Genomic DNA, 21399 nt, shown 5'->3' on the forward strand with positions numbered 1-21399 from the left:
CACAGAGGGAGGTTCTGTGGGTGCCTTATTTTTCCAGAAAGTCACTTTGCAACTCTGGAACTCATGGGTGACCATGTCAGACAGTGTGGGTTTGATGGTTTCCCATAAGTATACCTTTCCCCATATTTGCCCTCATTATCAGCACATAGATGTGTTGCCTTCCTTCTTAGATCCTCTAGTTCCATTTCCTCCCAATCTGGGTAATTATTCTGAAAAAATAATTTGATTTTAGGGATAGCATTCCTGATAAAATTCTTTTTATATGTGCACTTGCTCCCTCTTCCAGAACATCCATGTTTAGATATGTTTTAGTAGCCTCTGTAATATGATCAAGGAAGGTAGTAGGTGTTTCATTTGCCTTTTGTTTAATTCCCTCAAACTTAGATCATGCATTTGGCCTTTTTTGTGTATTTTTTTCATAACATCCATTACTGAGTGTCTAGCTTATTTCATACAAATTTCACATTGTGCTTTGTTTTTCATATCTGTGTCTTGGTAATTAAAGATTCTAAGCTGTTGGAGGAACAACTTTTAACAGTTGGTCTGAAGCTGGATTTAATATCCAGAGTTCTTCTGTATTTGAATCAAGGGGAAATGGATTGAGATTAAATGAAAGTGATTGTAATGGTAATAAGCCTAATGAAGTTATAAGTGATATAATTGAATTAAAGGATAATGTAATTAGTGTTAATAATTGTAAGGGAAAAGATATTGTAATGTAAAATTAGTAGAAAATTCTAATGATTGTAAAGTAATGGAAAATAGTGAGGAATATAAACTAGATAATGATAATGTGATTGTAAATGAGAACAATGATAGCAAGGTAGAGAGTACAAGGACCAAAGATAGTAGTGTAAAAGCTGATGACAGTATTAAAGATGTTAAATCCTGGGAATATCATGCAGTTTGAGCAGATGTAAACTTGAATGGACAGGAAATGACTGAGCTTTGTACTGATGTTACTGTGTTAGCACCAGTATTGGTGCTATTGGAAACATTTCATTGTATTGGAAACATTTCAACCTCCAAATAGTACAGAACCATATGTGTCTGTCACTATAGGAGATCAGATTTATGATCTTCTGATTGATACTGGAGCCAGTAATTCAGTTTTTCAAAGTCTTCCTAAGAATTGTAGAGCTGTTGGTATGATGGAAGTAATATGAGCTACTGGTAAACCAGAGAGAATAGAAAAATTACAACCAAAAATGATTACTATAGGTCCATTATCTGTGGAACATGCATTTCTTTGTATGCCAGAATGTCCAATGAATCTTTTAGGTAGAGATTTATTATGTAAATTAAGAGCAACAATCCAATGTACTAATACTGGTGATATCTCATTACATCTACCAGAAGAATATCTGAAAGCTTTTCCATTGATATTCTTAGATTCAGTCAGTACAGAGGATGACTTAGATTCAATCTATCCTATACCTGAGGATATCCCTAAAGGTTTATGGTCAAAATTTTTCACAAATGTAGGTCTATTGAAATCAGCTACTCTTGTAAGGGTGGGGACTAAGGAAGGACCAGTTCCTTGTGTACCTCAATATCCCTTAACTAAAGAAACAATAGAGGATTTAATAACAATCATTGAACCCTTAATCCAACAAGGTATCATAATACCTTGCTTCTCAGAATATAATACACCATTTCTTCCCATCAAAAATCCAAAGCTAGATCAAAATGGCAAAGTTGTATATAGATTCATACAGCATTTAAGAGCTGTAAATCATTATGTGATAAAGACACAACCTATTGTACCAAGTCCTGCTGCTATAATTTCTTTCATTCCAAGTCAGGCAAGATATTTCACCATGGTAGATTTAGGCTCAGCTTTTTTCTCAATACCAATTCATGAGAATTCTCAAAAGTTCTTTAATTTTACTTGGGGAAAAAACTCATCTTCCACAAGGGTTCACGGACTCACCAAGCCAATTTTCACAAATTTTAAGTAGAGATCTAAAAACTATAACATTCAAAGAAAGTAAATTAGTGCATTTTGTGGACAGTATTCTCCTTGCATCCCCAAATGCTAAAGTGTGTCTAAGAGATAGCAAGATTCTTTTGTTAGAATTATATAAGCATGGGGGGCAGCTGGGTAGATCAGTGGATTGAGAGCCAGGCCTAGAGATGGGAGGTCCTAGGTTCAAATCTGGCCTCAGACATTGCCCAGCTGTGTGACCCTGGGCAAGTCACTTGACCCCCCATTGCCTAGCCCTTACCACTCTTCTGCCTTAGAGCCAATACTGTGTATTGGCTTCAAGACAGAAGGTAAGGGTTTAAAAAAAGAATTATATAAGTGTGGGCATAAAATCTCCAATGCAAAATTACAGTGGATTTTGCCTCGAGTACAATATCTTGGATTTGTGTTATCAGAGGGTTCTAGAAGCGTCACATAGAAAAGAATAGCAGATATCCAGAAACTGAGTGCTCCTGAGACCAAAAAGCAACTTAGCTGTTCTTGGGACAACTGGTTTCTGTAGACAATGGATACCTGGGTATATTGAATTAACAAATTGTCTAACAGACTTAACCAGGAATACAGAACCAGAACTTCTGAAACTAAAGCTCATCTGCAAGCATTAAGTAAAGCCATTTTATCTGCTCCAGCTTTGGGTATCCCAGACTATACAAAACCATTTCAACTATTTGTAAATGAAACTAAAGGTATTGCTTCTGGTGTATTGATACAGACTTTAGGACAAAGTTATTGTCTAATTGGATATTATAGTTGTCAGCTTCATTAAATATCTGCTGGTATAGTTCCTTGTCTAAGGGGTGTAGCAGCTTCAGCTGTGTTAGTCCAGAAGTCAGCAAATTTAGTTTTGGGATGTCCATTGACTGTGTATTGTTCACATCAAATAGAAGCACTATTGAGGAAATTTCATACTCAAGCTTATTCAGATCAAAGAATATCTAAGTTTGAAATTATTCTCCTAGGTAGTGACAACATCTAGTTGAGGAGGTGTAGTGTGTTAAATCCAGCTATACTTCTTCCTGGTTTGCCAAAGAACAGTGAACCATTACATGAGTGTATAGAAGTAATAGATGTAGTGAATATGCCTAGGATGGATTTAAAAGGCACTCCTATTGAAAATTCAGACTTGGTATTATTCACTGATGGTTCATCATATTTGTTTAATGGAATTAGATATACAGGTGCTGCAGTGGTCGCAGAATTTGAGACATTGTGGTATGGCTCATTACCTAGTAACCTTAGCGCTCAAGGGGCAGAGTTGGTCACTTTGAAGCAAGGATGTCTTCTAGCTGAGGGTAAAAGTGCAAATATTTACACAGACTTTCATTATGCATTTTCTGTATGTTGTGCTACAGGGAAGATCTGGAAACAATGAGGTTTTATTAATTCATCCGGAAAACCAGTTGCTCATGCAGAAATAATAACTGAGGTGTTGGATGCTATCCAAAAACCTAAACAGCTAGCAGTGATCCATTCTAGAAGTCATACTAGTGGCAGAGATTCAGTCTCTAAAGGAAATCATAGAGCTGCTATAACTGCAAAATTTGCTGCTAGGAATGCTCCAGTGTATGTAATGAATTTGTCAACTATTGAATCTTATGATCAAGAAAAAACTCATATAGACTCAGAAATTCAGAAGTGGAAGGAGAAATTTGGAGCAAGGAAAGAACATGGAATATGGATTGCAGATACTGGAAAACCACTTTTACCAATTTGTGTCAAGCCATCCACACAAAAAGTCATTTTGGCACTCAAGCTGTAGTAGACTCTGTAAAAAAGGCAATGGGTAGCTCCAGGTATAAGTACTGTAGCAAATAAGATCTGTGCAAACTGTTCTATTTGCCAAAAATTCAACCAAGGGGCATTCAGACAGAAAGGTTTAGGTGGTAGACCTTTAGCATATTCTCCATTTGAGAGTCTGCAAATTGATTACATCAGCATGCCAAGAGCTGGAAGATACAAGTTTTGTCTGGTAATTGTGGACAGGTTAACAAAATGGCCTGAAGCATTTCCACCAAATACAAATACAGCTAGCTTTGTGGTAAAAGTATTGATTAAGGAAATTATTCCCAGATTTGGTGCACCACTTACCATAGATTCTGACAAAGGATCTCATTTCACCCAAGATATCCTGAAAAGAGTTTATGAGAATCTAAAAATAACACCTAAATATCATGTTCTTTATCACCCACAAAGTTCAGGTTAAGTAGAGTGTGTAAATAGGGAACTCAAGACTATGGTGGGGAATATCTGTGGTGAAACTCATCAAAAATGGCCAAATATTCTTCCCAGAGCTTTGTTTTACCTACATACGAGACCAAGAGCAGATATATCATCTTATGAAATACTCTTTGGACATGCTCCATTACAGGCAAAAACTTGTAAGACAGTCTATACATCTGTATTAGGAGGAGACTGTCAACTTGCTTCATACTTAAGTGATTTACAACAATGGCTTAGAGAACTACATGATATGGGAATATTGATCCAATCTGGTCCACTGGATTTATTCTCTTCATAATTTCCAACCAGGAGAAATGGTATATGTGAAAAATTTTGCTAAAACATCAGCAACACAAGGGAGTTGGGTAGGCCCTTATACCATTGTGTTAATTTCTCCATCTTGAGTAAAAGTATTAGGTAGAGGTTCATGGTATCATTATTCACATATAAAATTAGCTCATGGAATTAATAATGAAAATGTATAAATTATTGAAGAAGAAAATAAAGAAGAAGAGATTGTAGAAAGTGAGAATCATCAGTCAAATTGAGCCAGCAGTCAGAAAGATCAGTAAGGAGAGGACCATTCCAGTGGAAGAGGACAATGCAGATGAAAAGGAGAATTCAGAAATTAATAGACATAGTAAAAGACTGAAAAGACATTGATGAAATTTGCAACAAAGAGGATCAAGTGATTAATGGACTAATGGATTAAACATTTGTGGGTAATGTATTATAACAACATAACGTATATTCACACAAGCATTCATAAATACATTTACTACCATGGATTTGGAGAAGAAGAATTTTTCAATCAAGATGAGATGAGAAGAGAAGGAAAATCTGAAGGAGTGATAAGTATATTACAAGTAACAGTAACACAACACAAACATAACAGTAACACTGACATAAAACTAGCAGAACAACATAACATAACAAAAATAACAACATAACAAATACATAAACACAAATACATAAACATGATTAGGTTACATTGATTCACTAATTGAATGAGTAACAATGTTATAATTAGTGATAAATTAGTTACTAACAAAAATAGTTAGATACTTAATTTAGCATAGGAATATAGGTAGACAGGAGAATTTTGAAGATAGGAAAGAGATATAGAGAAGCAAGAGTGGTAAGAAGAGAGGAGGGTACGGGAGAGAACAAGAGAGGCAGTGAAGGGCGAGAGCCAGTAAGTGAGAGCAAGAGAGGGGTTAGAAAGAGAGAGAAGTTAGAAAGAGAGTTTGTAAGAGGGTTTGTAAGAGAGAATTATAAGAGGGAGTTTCGTACTAGTTCCCCCGAATTTATTGAGGGTTTTAGGAACATATATGTAACATGACATAGGTTTTAACATTGGTTGAATTGACAATGATGATATCAAAGAGGTGGGTATTAAGTCAACCCCGCAGTTTGCAAATGTGTGTAGTCCGCAAAGCCCTAATGGAACCGCTTGACATTACTCCCAATGAAAGTACCTGTGCTATGTTAATGACCTTGCTCTGAGCAGAGGCAGCATGGCTGTCCACACCCAGCCCAAGAATTTGCCCATCCTTTGCTAGTGCCTAGGACTGTCCCGTTAACATCAAGAGTTCTGACCATGTGTCTGGTAGTACAATATAAATATATCAATCATACTTCCCAGATGCCAACATGCCTGGTATGCTACAGTTAAGATAGTTGAGTGTAGATTGTTTGTTATTTTGGGTAGATATTTTAGTTTAAGAAGTTAGTGCACACATGCCAAAATAGTGTTTTCAACATGATTTCGGCTTTGTGCAAAGAGAGGACTGTAGCAAGGGAAGGTGCAAAGTAGAGTGCAAGGATTGATTGTCAATCCTCAAGCCTGGATTCTGTAAGAGCTGACTGGGTCAAGATCCTAAGCTGTTGGAGGAACAGCTTTCAACTGTCGGTCTGAAGCTGGATTTCAACACAGAAGCTGTGAATATGGAACTCTCCCTGGAAAACCCATCTTTCAAGCTGCCTGCCTTAGATTAGCATCAAAAAGAGGTTGAGAGGTAATCTCCATTCATTCTGATGGATAGAGTGATTTTGGAAGAGAATTTCTCCCTTTCCTGGATCTTCTAAGGACTTTACAACTGGCTTACTGTATAGTCTGACCCACAAAGGACTCTGTAGAGAGTGAGAATCTGGGCTTCCTGTTTAGAGTTTATCTATTAGCTAACTTTTAGTTTAGTTTAGACAGGTTAAGCTTAATATAGAAACTATATTGGGTTAAATATCTGGGGGTTTAATATTCAGATGGTCCATTAATCCCTTTTCTTCCCCATCATTCCCTTCCTTTATTAATAAATGTATTTATATAATTGTGTTTTCCCTTTTCTACACCCTTTCTCTTTCCTAAATTCCCCTATAACACTACCCTCAACCTAGTTTAGTCCATCTTCCAAGACAGTTTTACCAGGCTGTAGCCACTGTGCATGCTACAACTTCTCGGAGCCACAGATAAGAGTTAGGTGAAAGGTGGACACCAAAGGTGGATGAGTAGCTCTGAAAGGTGCTCTGCAAGCCCTCACACCAGAGCTGCTAGTCTCCCCAGAACATGCTATGGAACCTATTGCAGCAGATAGAGAGAAGGAGGAGGAGATACAGTCCCTAGTAGTGAGCTTTTCTATACTCTCACCTCCTGCCTGTCAATGAAAGCTGAGATGGGCTTCACTGTTATGGGGCTCTTGATGCATTAAAATGAAATGGCCCTGATCAACTACATCCTGAAATACTGAAAGAACTGACAATTAGGATGATTTTGAAAGTTCACATAGAACAGAAGAGAATTGAAGTAGGGTAAATGCTGTGCATATTTTCATCAAAGGAAACAAGAACATATGGGCCAATGAACCTGACTTCCATTCCTGACGAGAATTTTCAGTGCATCATTAAAATGATGGCTAGTGATCATCTAGGAAAAGAAGTAGGCAGAAAAATCCACCATGGCTTCATCATCCTCAGATAATGCAACAAATTATCTGCTTTTTCTTTTTTTCAACAGCAAACCAGGGGAATAGTGTAGGTTTTTAGCAAAGCATTTGACAAAGTCTTTGATATATATCTTTTGAATGAGCTAAATAGATGTGAGTTTGGCAATGGTACATTTAGTTGAGGTTGTGAGTAGTTATGTGATGGACCCCAGTAGAAGCTATTAATCATTGAATGAATATCTTGGAAGATGGTTTCTAGTAGTGCCTGGGCTTGCCTATATGCTACATCACATTTTTGGTCACCACTGACATAGAATACTTTTTGTTTTGTTGGATTGACTGAATCACTGTTTGACAGAGGTAGATTCCGAAATATGTTGCCATTGCCTTGACAAAGAGCCAGTCTGATAAGGTGAAAATTAAGAGAACTAAAAGAAAAGGGATGACTGACACTTTGGGTGAAACAAGAGGTTTGACAAGTGCAAGATAAAGGTAGCTTAGACTGGACATTGTTTGGAAAAGGTGTGAAAGTCTAGGAGTTGATTTCAGTTAGCTAAAAGTTCATGTATACGCATGTATATCTGTATTAAAGAGAGAGACAGACAATGGTTCTTTAAAATGTATTGCCAAGGCAGGAAGAAGAGTCTGTGAATTCTGTGAAATAGAAAGAAATATCTCCTCTTAGTTGATCCCTAATGAAACCCCCTCATCTCCTTCACATCCTGGGGTAGTCCTATTTAGCAAAACAGTGAAGAACAAACATTTTAAGTGAATTGAACTTTGAAAATTGTGCAGAGAGGATAGTATAAATATACAGAATAGAATCTCTAAAGGAAAATGTCAATAAAGGTTGATTAAAGGGAGAGAATTAAAAATGACTGAAGACATCCTGAGGTACTTGCCTTTGAAAAAGAGAGGAACAAGTTGAACCCTTTTGCTGGAGGTCTATCTGCCTTCAATGGAATCTGGTCCATGTAATAATCTATGTTCTCTTTAAGACCAGATTTCCAACTCTCTCATCCTAAATTGGCAGGGCTATAATTTCCTACTCATTCTCTCTAGGAATCTTTATTTATTGCCAAAAAAGTTACATAATTTAAGTACTTTTTGATATTTCATATTTAATTTTTTTGCTGGAAATGATATCTACCATCTCTTATAGACTATCTATTCCAATATGAATATAGTCTGGGAACCTCTGACATTTGTTTCCCAATTGCCAAGCAGACAAAATTGTTAAAAACTTTAGACAAATTCAGTATAAGCTCCACTTAGTGGTTATTTTTTATTGAATTTTATTTTTTTCAATTATGTGTTGAAACAATTTTTGACAAATTTTTTTTGGAATTCAGATTTTCTCTTTTTTTTTCCTTCCTGCCCATCCTCCCTGAGAGGGTAAACAGACTGATATAGGTTATATTAGTAGTTTTATGCAATACATATTTCCATATCCTCCATATCATGATTGAAGACACATATCACATAGTTGATTAAAAAAACACTATTCATGAAGAAAATAAAGTGAAAGATGGCATGCTTTAATCTGCAATAAGATATCAACAATTTCTTCCTTGGTTGTGGATAGAAGGTGTTTTCTCAGGAGTACCTTGGAGTTATCTTGGAACCTTGGTTTTGCAAATAATAATTTAGTCCTTCATTGTTGATCATTGTACAACATTTCTGTTACTGTATTCATTGTTCTCCTGGTTATGCTTATTTCACTTTGCATCCATTCATATAAGTCTTTTCAGGTTTTCCTGAACTCATCCTGTATATTATTTCTTATGATATAATAGCTTCCCCATTATAGCTGTATTGCACAGCTTATTCAGATATTCCCCAATTGATGGACACCCCCCCCCCTTCACTGCCAATATTGTTACCATTACTACTAAAAATATTTTTGACAAGTGGATCCATTTCCCTTTTCTCTGATCTCTTTGGGATTCAGACACTGTAATGGTACTGCTAAGTCAAAGGATATGCATAATTTTATGACACTTCTGTTGGTGTGGTTTCTTATTTCTCTCCAAAATGTTTGTATCAGTTTACAATTCCGCCAATCAGTGTCCCAATTGTCCTGCATCCCCTCCAACATTTATCATTTTTCCCTTTTGGTCATAATAGCTATTGTGATAGATGTGAGGTATTAATCTCAGAGTTGTTCTATTTTTGAATATCTTTTAAATTTTTCAGAAATTTTAAATAGTATATATTTATAAATTTATAATTTATAATATAATTCAATATATTTTAAATTGAACTTCAATTTAATCTAATCATTTTTAAATTTAAATTTAATCAATATTGATTTGGAGCATTTCCTCATGTGACTATAGTTTAAATTTCTTCATCTAAGAACTGCCTATTCATATCTCTGACCATTTATCAACTGGGGAATGCTTTGTATTCTTATAAATTTGGTCTACATCTTTATATATTTGAGAAATGAGGCCTTTGTCAGAGACATTTATTATAAAATGTTTCCCCCAATTGGTTTTTCCCCCTTCTACTCTTGGTTGCATTCATTTTGCTTATATAGAAACTTTTAATTAAATGTAGTCAAAATTATTAATTTCACTTATAATATTCTCTATTGTTTTGTTTGGTTATAAATTCTTTGCTTATCCATAAGTCTGACAGGTAATTTTTTCCATGTTCCCCAAATTTGTTTATTTTATCCCCCTTTATTTCCAGATCAAGTATCCAATTTGCCTTCATCTTGGTATATGGTGTGAAATGATGGCCTATGCCTAGTTTCTGCCATATTGTTTTCTAGTTTTCCCAGCAGTTTTTGTCAGTTTGTAAATTCTTACCCCCAATAGCTTGGATCTTTGGGTTTATTGAACACTGGATTACTATGATCAGTAACTACCATGTAGTGATTTCCTAACCTATTCCACTGATTCATTACTCTTTTTCCTTAGCCAATATCAGATTGTTTTTTTATTTACAGTGTAGTTTGAGATCTGGTATGGCTAAGCCTCCTTCATATTTTTTTTCAATACAGTGATCTGGAACAATTCCAAAGGATGTATGACAAAGAATGCTATTCAACTCCAGAGAAAGAAATGCTGGAGTCAAATGCAGATCAAAGCATACTATTTTTTACATTAGTCTATTTATGATTTTATGCAGGTATTCTCTTACAACAATGACCAGTATGGAAGTATGTTTTGCATATATAACCCAGATCAAATTGCTTAACATCTCTGCAAGGGGTAAAGGAGGAGAGGGAAGGATATAATTTGGATCTTATTATTTTGGAAATCTGGAATTTAACTGTTTCTTTTTCAGGGTGATTCTGAAAAACCAAACTCCTTTAGCTTCTCTTGCCTTCCAAACTCTGGAGAAGTCTTTATATCTCATTTTCTATGATCTCTACCAGTATTCTACTTCAATTACTCAGAATAAAAGGCATACCATAGACTCATTTCCCTTGTGGCAAAATTTGGCCCTTTGAAATCCTACAATTTTTCTAAGCAAACCTGTGCTGTCCTTGTTTCCCAAATTGTTCAGGGCTGTCACACATAAAATGAAACAAATTCATTCTTAGTTTGGATATTTATTGAACACTCATTTATTAGTCCACAGAGAGAGAGATCACATTCTCTATCCAGGCAGCACAGAGAGTGATGGTGGAGAGGGGGAAAGAAGAACAAGTCGGCTCAATATTTGGAGGGCAAACCAGCTGGCCTGAAATGATTGGGGTCTTTGCCACTCCTGCCCCATCTATTTGCGAATTGGTCTGCCCTAGAATCCTCCACTCCCCTGCCGCTGCTGCCACCCTGAAAGAATTCTCGTCCATCACTGGAAAATAGGAAGGCAAAAAAGAGTTAAGTCGACAGATCAAAATCCAAAATCCTACTCTGGGCAACTAACCTTCTTGGGACTCTTCACCTGCCTTTGTTACGATTGGGGTTGGGGTATGAGCTCTGACAAGAGTATATCTATTCAGAGAATCAGTGTGGCATCAAGGAGACAGGACCAGGCTGAGACTTATGAAGATTTGGTTTTATATCCTCAGGTTAATGTTTGCTATTTATCAAATAATTTAACCATGTGTGTCAGTGAGTCCATCTCTAAAATGGACCTAAAAAACTATTATCACATATCTCCAATAGAAATAATAAATCTTAAGTTCTTGATAAAACTTGGAGCCTATAGAAACTTGAGTAGTTATCATGAGGCTTGTAAGTTGCTCTTCTTCCACCATACTCTCAGAGTAGGGGCTCAAAGATTCCCATCCTATCTTTGCCTCTGCTGTCAGAATTGCTCATTAAACCCTTTTACCAATAATATTCCAGCCCCTGCTCCAGTCTGTGTCAGTCAGGCAGTTAGAGGGGGAGTTTTGTTGAACTTTGGCTTGAGAGGGATACAGAGAAGAAGATACAATTCCTAGAGAGAACAGTTCTATGGTTCCAAGAGATGGGCTCCGCTGTCAGGGGTTTACCTGATCACTCTAGCTGCCCAGGCTCCACCAGGTCCCCTCCGGGCAGCATCATAATTTCCACGAGCATGGAAGTATTTGTCTGAATTTTTATAATTGGCTTCACGCATGTCCCTGTAGGCCCTCCACATATCTCCAGCACCTGGAAAAAGATGATTTTGAGTCAAAAGGGGAGGAAGACCCAGTGGCATAAATCAGGTAATAAATGTCATTCCTCTATTGACTTAAAGATTTATTTTCGTGAGCAGAGTGTCTGCTTCTCCCCAGTTCCCTGTAACTTATGGAAATAACATGTAGAAATAACATGTTACCCATGTTACTAAAAATATCTACCATTTCTCACACTCAATCTGAAAATACAACTCCAAATTCATCATTTCTGTTGTCTTTTAAATATTGTTGGGTATCCATTTAAGGATTTGGTCTCTCCCCTTATCTCAACCTGTATGGTTCATAAATATAACTATATGCTATTGCATTTTAGGGTTGTTTTTACAAACACCCCATAACTACAAACTACAAAAATCTAGGGTTATCTCTACAAACCCTAGATTTTATCTCTTTGTATCTTCACTCAGTTTCTCTCCTCCTTTCCAGACATTTGTCTTTTTCAGAGAAGAGACTTCTGTCTGTATAGAACACTAGCCCATCCTAGTGATGCCTTTCTTTAAGCTGGTCAACAGAGCACGACACAGGGAGAAGGGCTTGTATGTTGATGCTGCCAGCAACTCCTGAAGCTTCAAATTTCTGGCTTGGATTGTCCAGTCTTCATCTTCTAAAGTGAGGAAGTTCTGATGGGGAAACTCTCTCACCAGACTTGGCATTTGCTCTGGACCTTAGAGTCTTGGAGAGGTGTTTGGGGCACACAAAGGTTAAGTCATTTGCCCATGGTCATAGAGCCATTGATGTCAGAGGCAGAACATGAGCTCAGATCTTCTTGTTTTGGAGGCTCCCTCTCTATGCCTTGAACCCCACTGCTATTCCTCCTCTTAAATCTAGAGACACATTTATCTTTGAACATTTTTTATGGAGCATCAGTTTCGAATGGAAATCTGCCTTCCATTCATACTAAGTCTCTGTGGCAGCCAGTTGTAGAGAACACATCCAAGCCTGAAGAGATCTTACCTTGACCAGCCTCCTTTACGAATCTTGCAGAATCTCTAAGCCAATTCTGGCTCTTGACACAGAGGATCAAGGAGAAGAGTAAGAAGATGGTTGTGGGGAGCTTCATCTTGTCAGATGGGCTAACATGAAATCAGGGAGAGACAACAAGGCAGAAAACTTCCTTTTAAAAAATATTTTTAAGACCTTCATTTTCCTTTGGCTTCATTTGAATTCCAATTATTTGGAGTCTGAAAGATTTAGAAAATCCCTTCTCTCTCACCCACCACCCATTTTTATCCCTACTGCTTTGAACTCTGAGGCAGAGAAGAGAATTTCTCTTAAGTTATTGAGTTCATTGTTACAGATATTTTAGACTTTGTTCGTAATTTTAAACTCTCCAAAAGGGGCTCATTGAATAATTTGATTCTGGTTTACTGACTGTCTTCATCTGCTAAGGCTAAGGAATCATGAGACATGATTCATACCCAAAAGAAATTTGGAACTTAATTGCAAAAAAGAATCTATTGAGAATAAAGGAGGAAAATGTCTCATTGAAACTTTAACTCACCTGTGTGTTCACTCTGTTCCTGGATCTCTAGGAAAGTGTGGTGTAGCTTTGCAGTGGAGAGCAGGCTGGTATTTATCCCAACCCATCTTCCAAAGGAACAAATAGGAATCCAGTTTGGAAAATAAACAGAAATACTTGGGAAATTCCCATATTAGTATTTTTCCCAGAAATGAGAAAAATCATTCAATAGGTTCACCATGTTCTTACCTTTCACATATTACACAACCAAAAACTTTGATTTCTTGTATCTTGTTCCTATTTGCTTCTTAAATTCAATTTTCAGTTTCTGGAATTTATTTTTTTACATTTTATCAATTTCAAATTATCCATGAAATATAAATATTTTACCATATATAATATTAATAAAACATTAAATCTCACAATTCTGTCTTCTATTTTTTTTGTTTAAGTAGTGCAAATGTAATGAAATTTTTAACTCCTTGTGAGAAATAGCCTCATCTAGTTCTTTATTTCCTTCAGAGGAAGAAGAGTCCTTTAAGGAAGAAATCAATATTTAAAAATCTCTATTTTGGATGACTCTGGTAAGGATTCAGCCTTCATAGTCTGAGCCCACAACCAAACCCATATATACAACTTGATTTCCAATTCTCTATGCCAACTGGCTATTCATTATACATCTATGTCCCTTCTATCCCCCAAATATGTGCCATGCACATTCTTGCCTCTGATCATTTCCTCTTGCCACATTTCCTTGTCTTGAGGGACTCATCTCTAAGATTGATCTAAGACTTCATACATATAGGAAACCCAGGTAAAATAATTTCTCCTCCGTGAGGCTTTCTGTGATTGTGCTTGTTCACAAGGATTAATGTAGTTATCATCAGGATCACTTTTAATAATGGCCACCATGGGCAAAAAATTGGAAAATGAGGGGATGCCCTTCAATTAGGGAATGGCTGAACAAATTGTGGTATATGTTGGTGATGGAATACTATTGTGCTCAAAGGAATAATGAACTGGAGGAATTCCATGTGAACTGGAAAGACCTCCAGGAATTGATGCAGAGTGAAAGGAGCAGAACCAGGAGACCAATGTACACAGAGACTGATAACACTGTGGTACAATCGAATGTAATGGACTTCTCCATTAGTGGAAATGCAGTGATCTAGAACTATTTGGAGGGACTTATGAGAAAGAACACTATCCACATCCAAAGGAAGAACTGTGGGAAAAGAAACACAGAAGAAAAACAAGTGTTTGATCACATGGGTCGATGGGGATATGATTGGGGATGTAGACTCTAAATGATCACCCTAGTGCAAATATCAATAATATAGAAATAGGTCTTGATCAATGACACATGTAAAACCCAGTGGAATTGCATCTCAGATATGGGAGGGGGAGGGAAAGAACATGAGTCTTGTAACCATGGAAAAATATTCTAAATCATCTAATTAAATAAAAATTTTAAAAAATAGCCACCAGGGCTGAGTGACTCATTGGGATTACAAAGGGGATTTGGTCATTAGGGATTTCTTCCATACTTGATTTATGGAAGGTTTTTATCTTTTAGTCAGTTTTAAATGCTGGTTTACCTTGGTAACACCAGCCCACATTTTGTGAATATCAAGTTGAATTATGTAGAAGAATTAGGAATAAAAGGCAGATAAATGTCATCTGTCCATTATTACTGTAGTCATTCCAATATTATTCAATGGAGGGAGTCCATCTGGGGTATCTATTGATGCAGCTTTGGGAGCAGTACCTGGTCAGAGAATAAAGTACAACTAGGAGAGATTTGCAGTGGGATTGATATATTCTGTAGCTTCTGCCAAATAACATGGAAAAATAGATGTCAGGACTGAGAAGAAATGATTTATTATATGATCAATTATGTAAAGTTGGAATAATGTTGTTGCCCCTAAAATCTTTGTGTAGAACAATAGTTGATATTTATTTTAGGGTTATATGGGTAGCAAATGGACCAAGAACACACACAGGTTACCTGGAACTCAATGTGGAGATCCTCTGCAATGTAGGTCATACAGTGAGTGGCAAAATTTTAATTGGTTCTTTATAAGCAGATACTTTACAATAGATTTCAATACTTTATTTAATGAAAGGAAGCACCATTTCCATTGGGGCTAAAATAATAAGGACTGAAAGACAATATTCATCACATTCCTGTTGTTATGATACCTCCATATACTTTTTCTTTCAAAACAGGCAACCCCTTCGTGTCTGGAACCAAGCTTAGGTTCAATATGAGGGGAGAGAGATATATGTTAAACCTCTATCCAATGTTCAATGTCTGCTCTTTTCTCCATGCAAATGGAACCAGAAATGAAATCACAGTTGCTAAAGCAACATATTTTATTGAAAAAATGTGGAAAATCTTACATTGGAATCGATATTAGTTCTTCTAACCCTAATGAGTACCAGCATTTTTCTAGTCAACCAAGTTACAACCTTGGTGTTAGCCTTGACTCTTTCTTCTACTTCTCCAAGTGCAGACAGAGAAACACCATCCCCTGCCATGAAAAACATCATCCTCAAAACTGATCTCCATTTCTACTCAAAAGAGGAGTTCTGTTTTCCTCTTTGCCCTTTCCCCCCTCACACTTTCCTTATCCTTCTGCTTTCTACTAGGCTAATGAATAAAGTTTCTACTCAACATATCTAAAACAGTAGCTTTCTCTCCAGTTCCATCTCTCTTCCAAATATGCCCCTTTCTGGAAAAGACACCACTATAATTCTTCCAGACTGCCAAGTCTGTAATCTTGATATTCTTCTTAATTCTTTACTCTTCCCCAAATATATCCAATTGGTTGCCAAATCTTGCATGTTCTAGCTCCCCAATATCTTCTCATCTAAATCTGTTTGTATACACAAAGCCATTACTTCATATCAGGCTTTCATTGCTTTTCACCTGGATTTTTTGCAACATCTTTCTAAATTGTCTCCTTGACTCAAAGCTTCCTTTAATCCATCTTTAATGCTGATGCCAAAGTGATTTAACCAGATATGCCTTGTCGCTCTTCTCCTAAAAAACTAACTGCAGAGCCTCTAGGATAAAATAGAAACTTTTTTGTTTAGCATTTAAACAATTCATATTCTGAAAATGTTCTGCCTTTCCAACATCATCATATATTACTTCTATTTACAAATCCTGGAAAGAGTCAAAGTGGTCTTCTCAGTGCTCTTTTCCCATGAATCTCCATTTCTCTGATCCTTTCTACTGGCCATCCCCCAGGGTTGGAATGTATTCTTCCCACATCCTCACCTCACTGTATCTCTTCCTTTTATACAAGAAATCCCTCATGATCCCCCAATTGCTAGTCCTTTTCCTCTTTATCTCATACCTAACTCTCTTGTAGATCTTACTTTTATTCACTTTACATTTATTCTGTATATCTTTAAAGAAATGTTTCTTTTTAATTCAAAAATATTTTATTTTCCCAATTACATGCAATAATAATTTCAACATAAGTTTTCCAAAATTGTAAGATCCAAACCATCTCCTTCCTTCCTTCCCCCTACTAGGAGATGGTAAGTGATTTTATCTGGGCCATACATGTATTATCATACAAAACACACTTCTATATTGATTATTGTTGTAAGAGCACACTCATACAAAACCCAACCCCCAAGATAAAACCATAAATATATTGATGTGAAAGATTGTATGCTTTGATCTGCATCCATCCAACTCAATAGTTCTTTCTCTAGAGGTGGATAGCATTCCCTATCATATGTCTTTCAGAATTGTTCTAGGTCATTGCATTGCTGAGAATAGCCATATTTCACAGTTGATCATTCCATAATATTGCTGTTTTCCTGGTTCTGCTTATTTCACTCTTCATCAGTTCATGCAGATCTTTCCAACTTTTTCTGAAATCATCCTGCTCATCATTTCTCATGGCACAATAGTATTCCATCACCAACATATATCACAATTTGTTCAGCCATTCCCCAATTGATGAGTATCTCTATAATTCCCAATTATTTGCCACCACACACAAAAAAACTGTTATAAATATTTTTGTACAAGTAGGTCCTTTCCCCTTTTTATGATCTCTTTGGTATATAGATTCAGTAATGGTATTTCAGGATCAAAGGGTATGCACAGTTTTATAGCCCTTTGGGCAGAATTCAAATTACCCTCCTGAATGGTTGGATCAGTTCACACCTCTACCATCAATACATTAGTGATCAACATATTTCTTCCCTCATTAGAAACTCCTAAAGGAAAGAAATTCTTTCACTTTTCCATTTGCAGCCTTCATTCATAACATAATATTGACTTCATAATAGGTATTTAATAAACATTTGATGATCATTTAGCCTTTCTGTGCTGTAATTGTTGACAAAGAAACTTCTTATATGCAATTGATTCTCAGATCTTGTCAAGGCTACTTCCAAGATTTATTTCTGTAAAAAATTCCTAATCAAGACCCAAAACATGAAAGGCCTAAGAGATAGCAGAAGCTAGTGTTTTGGGATCAAGATTGGGAAAGGTGGAGGAAAGGAAGAGAAACATTTTGACTGTGGATTCTAATTTGAAGCATGAATGGAAAATGGTTAAATCTGTCCAGACAGCACAAAGGAGCAGGTTCTTGGTTCCTAGGCTTGGACAAACCTCTTGACAATGTCCTTATTCCTTAATGCTGGCTCTTCCTTTCCCTCTTTTATAGACTGACTTCAAGATGTTCCACATACTCTTTGGTTCCCTTTGTCCCTTTCAAGCCCATGTTCTGACAACTTCCTTGAACATCTCATTCCAATACTTTCATTTTGGTGTCCTTACAGATCACTCTATCTTCTTTCTCCAAGACTTTGGTACATGACTCACTGGTGTATTCCCCTGAAACCTGAATCCCAACAGTGATGAACTCTCTGACATCCTATCCTCATATTTAGAAAATTAACCATTAGTTTCAAATAGATAATTTTGACCCAATTAGCTAACCCTTTTTATATTTGAATGCAATTTTGTTGTATAAAAGTTATAAATCCTGGGTTTTTAAAAACTTTTAGTTTAGGTTTTTTTTTTTTTTTGCCAAATACAATTGGGTTTTTTTTCCCACTTCTCTGGCTTATTGCCTTATGCAAATAACCTGTAAAGTTCATGATCTGAGAGGGCCTATATTTCTGTTGCCAATATTGGTTTCAAAGGTCTGGTTCACTAGGGTAAGGGGGTGAATAGTTTTATTTCAGATCAATGAATGGAAGCAAAGAAAATAATCATTTGCTGATTTTTCTAGTTAGTATAATTTATGTTCCTTTTCTCTACAATATTAGATGGAAATTGTTTAACAAATATAAACACTACTTGTTCTTTTTTTTTTTTACTTTTTAAACATTATTTTATTTGGTTATTTACAAACATTATTCATTGGAAACAATGATCATTATCTTTTCCTCCCCCTGCCCCCCTCCCACCACTTCTCCCATAGCCGGCACACAATTCCACTGGGTTTCACATGTGTTCTTGGTTCGAACCCATTTCCATGTTGTTGGTATTTGCACTAGAGTGTTCATTTAGAGTCTCTCCTCAGTCATTTCCTCTCAGCCCCTATAGTCAAGCAGTTGCTTTTCATCGGTGTTTTTACTCCTACAGTTTATCCTCTGCTTGTGGATAGTGTTTTTTAGATCCCTGCAGATTGTTCAGAGACATTGCATTGACACTAATGGAGAAGTCCATTACCTTCAATTGTACCACAGTGTATCAGTCTCTGTGTACAATGTTTTCCTGGTTCTGCTCCTTTCACTCTGCATCAATTCCTGGAGGTTGTTCCAGTCTCCGTGGAATTCCGCCACTTTATTATTCCTTTTAGCACAATGGTATTCCATCACCAACATATAACACAATTTGTTCAGCCATTCCCCAATTGAAGGGCACCCCCTCATTTTCCAATTTTTTGCCACCACAAAGAGCGCAGCTATGAGTATTCTTGTATAAGTCTTTTTCCTTATTATCTCTTTGGGGTACAAACCCAGCAGTGCTATGGCTGGATCAAAGGGCAGACAGTCTTTTATCGCCCTTTGGGCATAGTTCCAAATTGCCCTCCAGAATGGTTGGATCAGTTCACAACTCCACCAGCAATGAATTAATGTCCCTACTTTGCCACATCCCCTCCAGCATTCATTACTTTCCATAGCTGTCATGTTAACCAATCTGCTAGGTGTGAGGTAATACCCCAGAGTTGTTTTGATTTGCATCTCTCTGATTATAAGAGATGTAGAGCACTTTTTCATGTGCTTATTAATAGTTTTGATTTCTTTGGCTGAGAACTGCCTGTTCATGTCCCTTGCCCATTTATCAATTGGAGAATGGCTTGATTTTTTGTACAATTGATTTAGCTCTTTGTAAATTTGAGTAATTAAACCTTTGTCAGAGGTTTTTATGAAGATTGCTTCCCAATTTGTTGCTTTCCTTCTGATTGTAGTTATATTGGTTTTGTTTGTACAAAAGCTTTTTAATTTGATATAGTCAAAATTATTTATTTTACATTTTGTGATTCTTTCTATGTCTTGCTTGGTTTTAAAGTCTTTCCCCTCCCAAAGGTCTGACATGTATACTATTCTGTGTTTACCCAGTTTACTTATGGTTTCCTTCTTTATGTTTAAGTCATTCGCCCATTTTGAATTTATCTTGGTGTAGGGTGTGAGGTGTTGATCTATTCCTAATCTCTCCCACACTGTCTTCCAGTTTTCCCAGCAGTTTTTATCGAATAGTGGATTTTTGACCCAAAAGCTGGGATCTTTGGGTTTATCATATATTGTCTTGCTGAGGTCACTTACCCCAAGTCTATTCCACTGATCCTCCTTTCTGTCTCTTAGCCAGTACCAAATTGTTTTGATGACTGCTGCTTTGTAATATAGTTTGAGATCTGGGACTGCAAGGCCCCCTTCCTTTGTATTTTTTTTTTCATTATTTCCCTGGATATCCTTGATCCTTTGTTATTCCAAATGAACTTTGTTATGGTTTTTTCTAAATCAGTAAAGAAATTTTTTGGAAGTTCTATGGGTATGGCACTAAATAGATAGATAAGTTTGGGTAGGATGGTCATTTTTACTATATTGGCTGGTCCTACCCATGAGCAGTTAATGTTTTTCCAATTGCTCAAGTCTAGTTTTAGTTGTGTGGAGAGTGTTTTGTAGTTGTGTTCATATAGTTCCTGTGTTTGTCTCAGGAGATAGATTCCTAGGTATTTTATTTTGTCTAAGGTGATTTTGAATGGGATTTCTCTTTCCAGTTCTTGCTGCTGAGCTGTGTTGGAGATATATAGAAAAGCTGATGACTTATGTGGGTTTATTTTGTATCCTGCAACTTTGCTAAAGTTGTTGATTATTTCGATTAGGTTTTTGGTTGAATCTCTAGGATTCTTTAAGTAGACCATCATGTCATCTGCAAAGAGCGATAGCTTAGTCTCCTCCTTGCCTATTTTGATGCCTTCAATTTTTTTCTTCTCTAATTGCTACTGCTAGTGTTTCTAGTACAATGTCAAATAGTAGAGGTGATAATGGGCATCCTTGTTTCACTCCTGATCTTAATGGGAATGGATTTAGTTTATCCCCATTGCAGATGATATTAGCTGATGGTTTTAGATATTTACTATTTATTATTTTTAGGAACGACCCTCCTATTCCTATACTTTCTAGTGTTTTCAATAGGAATGGGTGTTGTATTTTATCAAAGGCTTTTTCTGCATCTATTGAGATAATCATGTGATTTTTGTCAGTTTGCTTATTAATGTGGTCAATTATGTGGATGGTTTTCCTAATATTGAGCCATCCTTGCATTCCTGGTATGAATCCTGCCTGGTCATAGTGGATGACCCTTGTGATGACTTGCTGGAGTCTTTTTGCTAGTATCCTATTTAAGATTTTTGCATCTATATTCATTAGGGAGATCGGTCTATAATTTTCACTACTTGTTCTTAATGGGTAATTTTTATATGTATTATTAATTCTATTTAAAAATTAATCAATATGCTGAATCAACATTTGATAAATTTGACCTATTATGTACATTTTCTGTTTGACAATGATATGACAAGGAAGGATGTCCCCACATTTCAGTCTTCTTTTATTGATGCCTGTTGTTGAGACTGACTGACCTTTGTTTCTCTGACTTTGTCCCTTTGGGAAATGGAATCATTAGAGT

General features: G+C 36.4%; 1 protein-coding gene across 1 annotated transcript; it reads right to left on the minus strand.

The window, feature by feature from the left end:
- Positions 1-10691: 10691 nt before the first annotated feature.
- LOC100029534 (serum amyloid A protein-like) lies at positions 10692-13306 on the minus strand. Its single transcript, XM_056802110.1, has 4 exons — positions 13269-13306; positions 12722-12840; positions 11600-11738; positions 10692-10956 (listed from the first exon to the last, which is right to left on the minus strand). The coding sequence occupies exons 2-4, from the start codon at positions 12825-12827 to the stop codon at positions 10815-10817; spliced, it is 387 nt and encodes a 128-aa protein (XP_056658088.1). The 5' UTR covers positions 12828-12840; positions 13269-13306; the 3' UTR covers positions 10692-10814.
- Between the last annotated feature and the right edge of the window lie 8093 nt (positions 13307-21399).

The sequence above is a fragment of the Monodelphis domestica genome, chromosome 6 (assembly GCF_027887165.1).
Source record: "Monodelphis domestica isolate mMonDom1 chromosome 6, mMonDom1.pri, whole genome shotgun sequence".
NCBI lineage: Eukaryota > Metazoa > Chordata > Mammalia > Didelphimorphia > Didelphidae > Monodelphis > Monodelphis domestica.

Bases quoted from the DNA above. Each gene is read 5' to 3' on its own strand.
- LOC100029534 (XM_056802110.1), bottom strand. From the start codon at position 12,827: ATGAAGCTCCCCACAACCATCTTCTTACTCTTCTCCTTGATCCTCTGT. The intron at 11,739-12,721 runs GTAAGATCTCTT...ATCTTTTTCCAG, and splicing joins CGTAAAGGAGGCTGGTCAAG to GTGCTGGAGATATGTGGAGG. The intron at 10,957-11,599 runs GTAAACCCCTGA...CCTATTTTCCAG, and splicing joins TGGGCAGCTAGAGTGATCAG to TGATGGACGAGAATTCTTTC.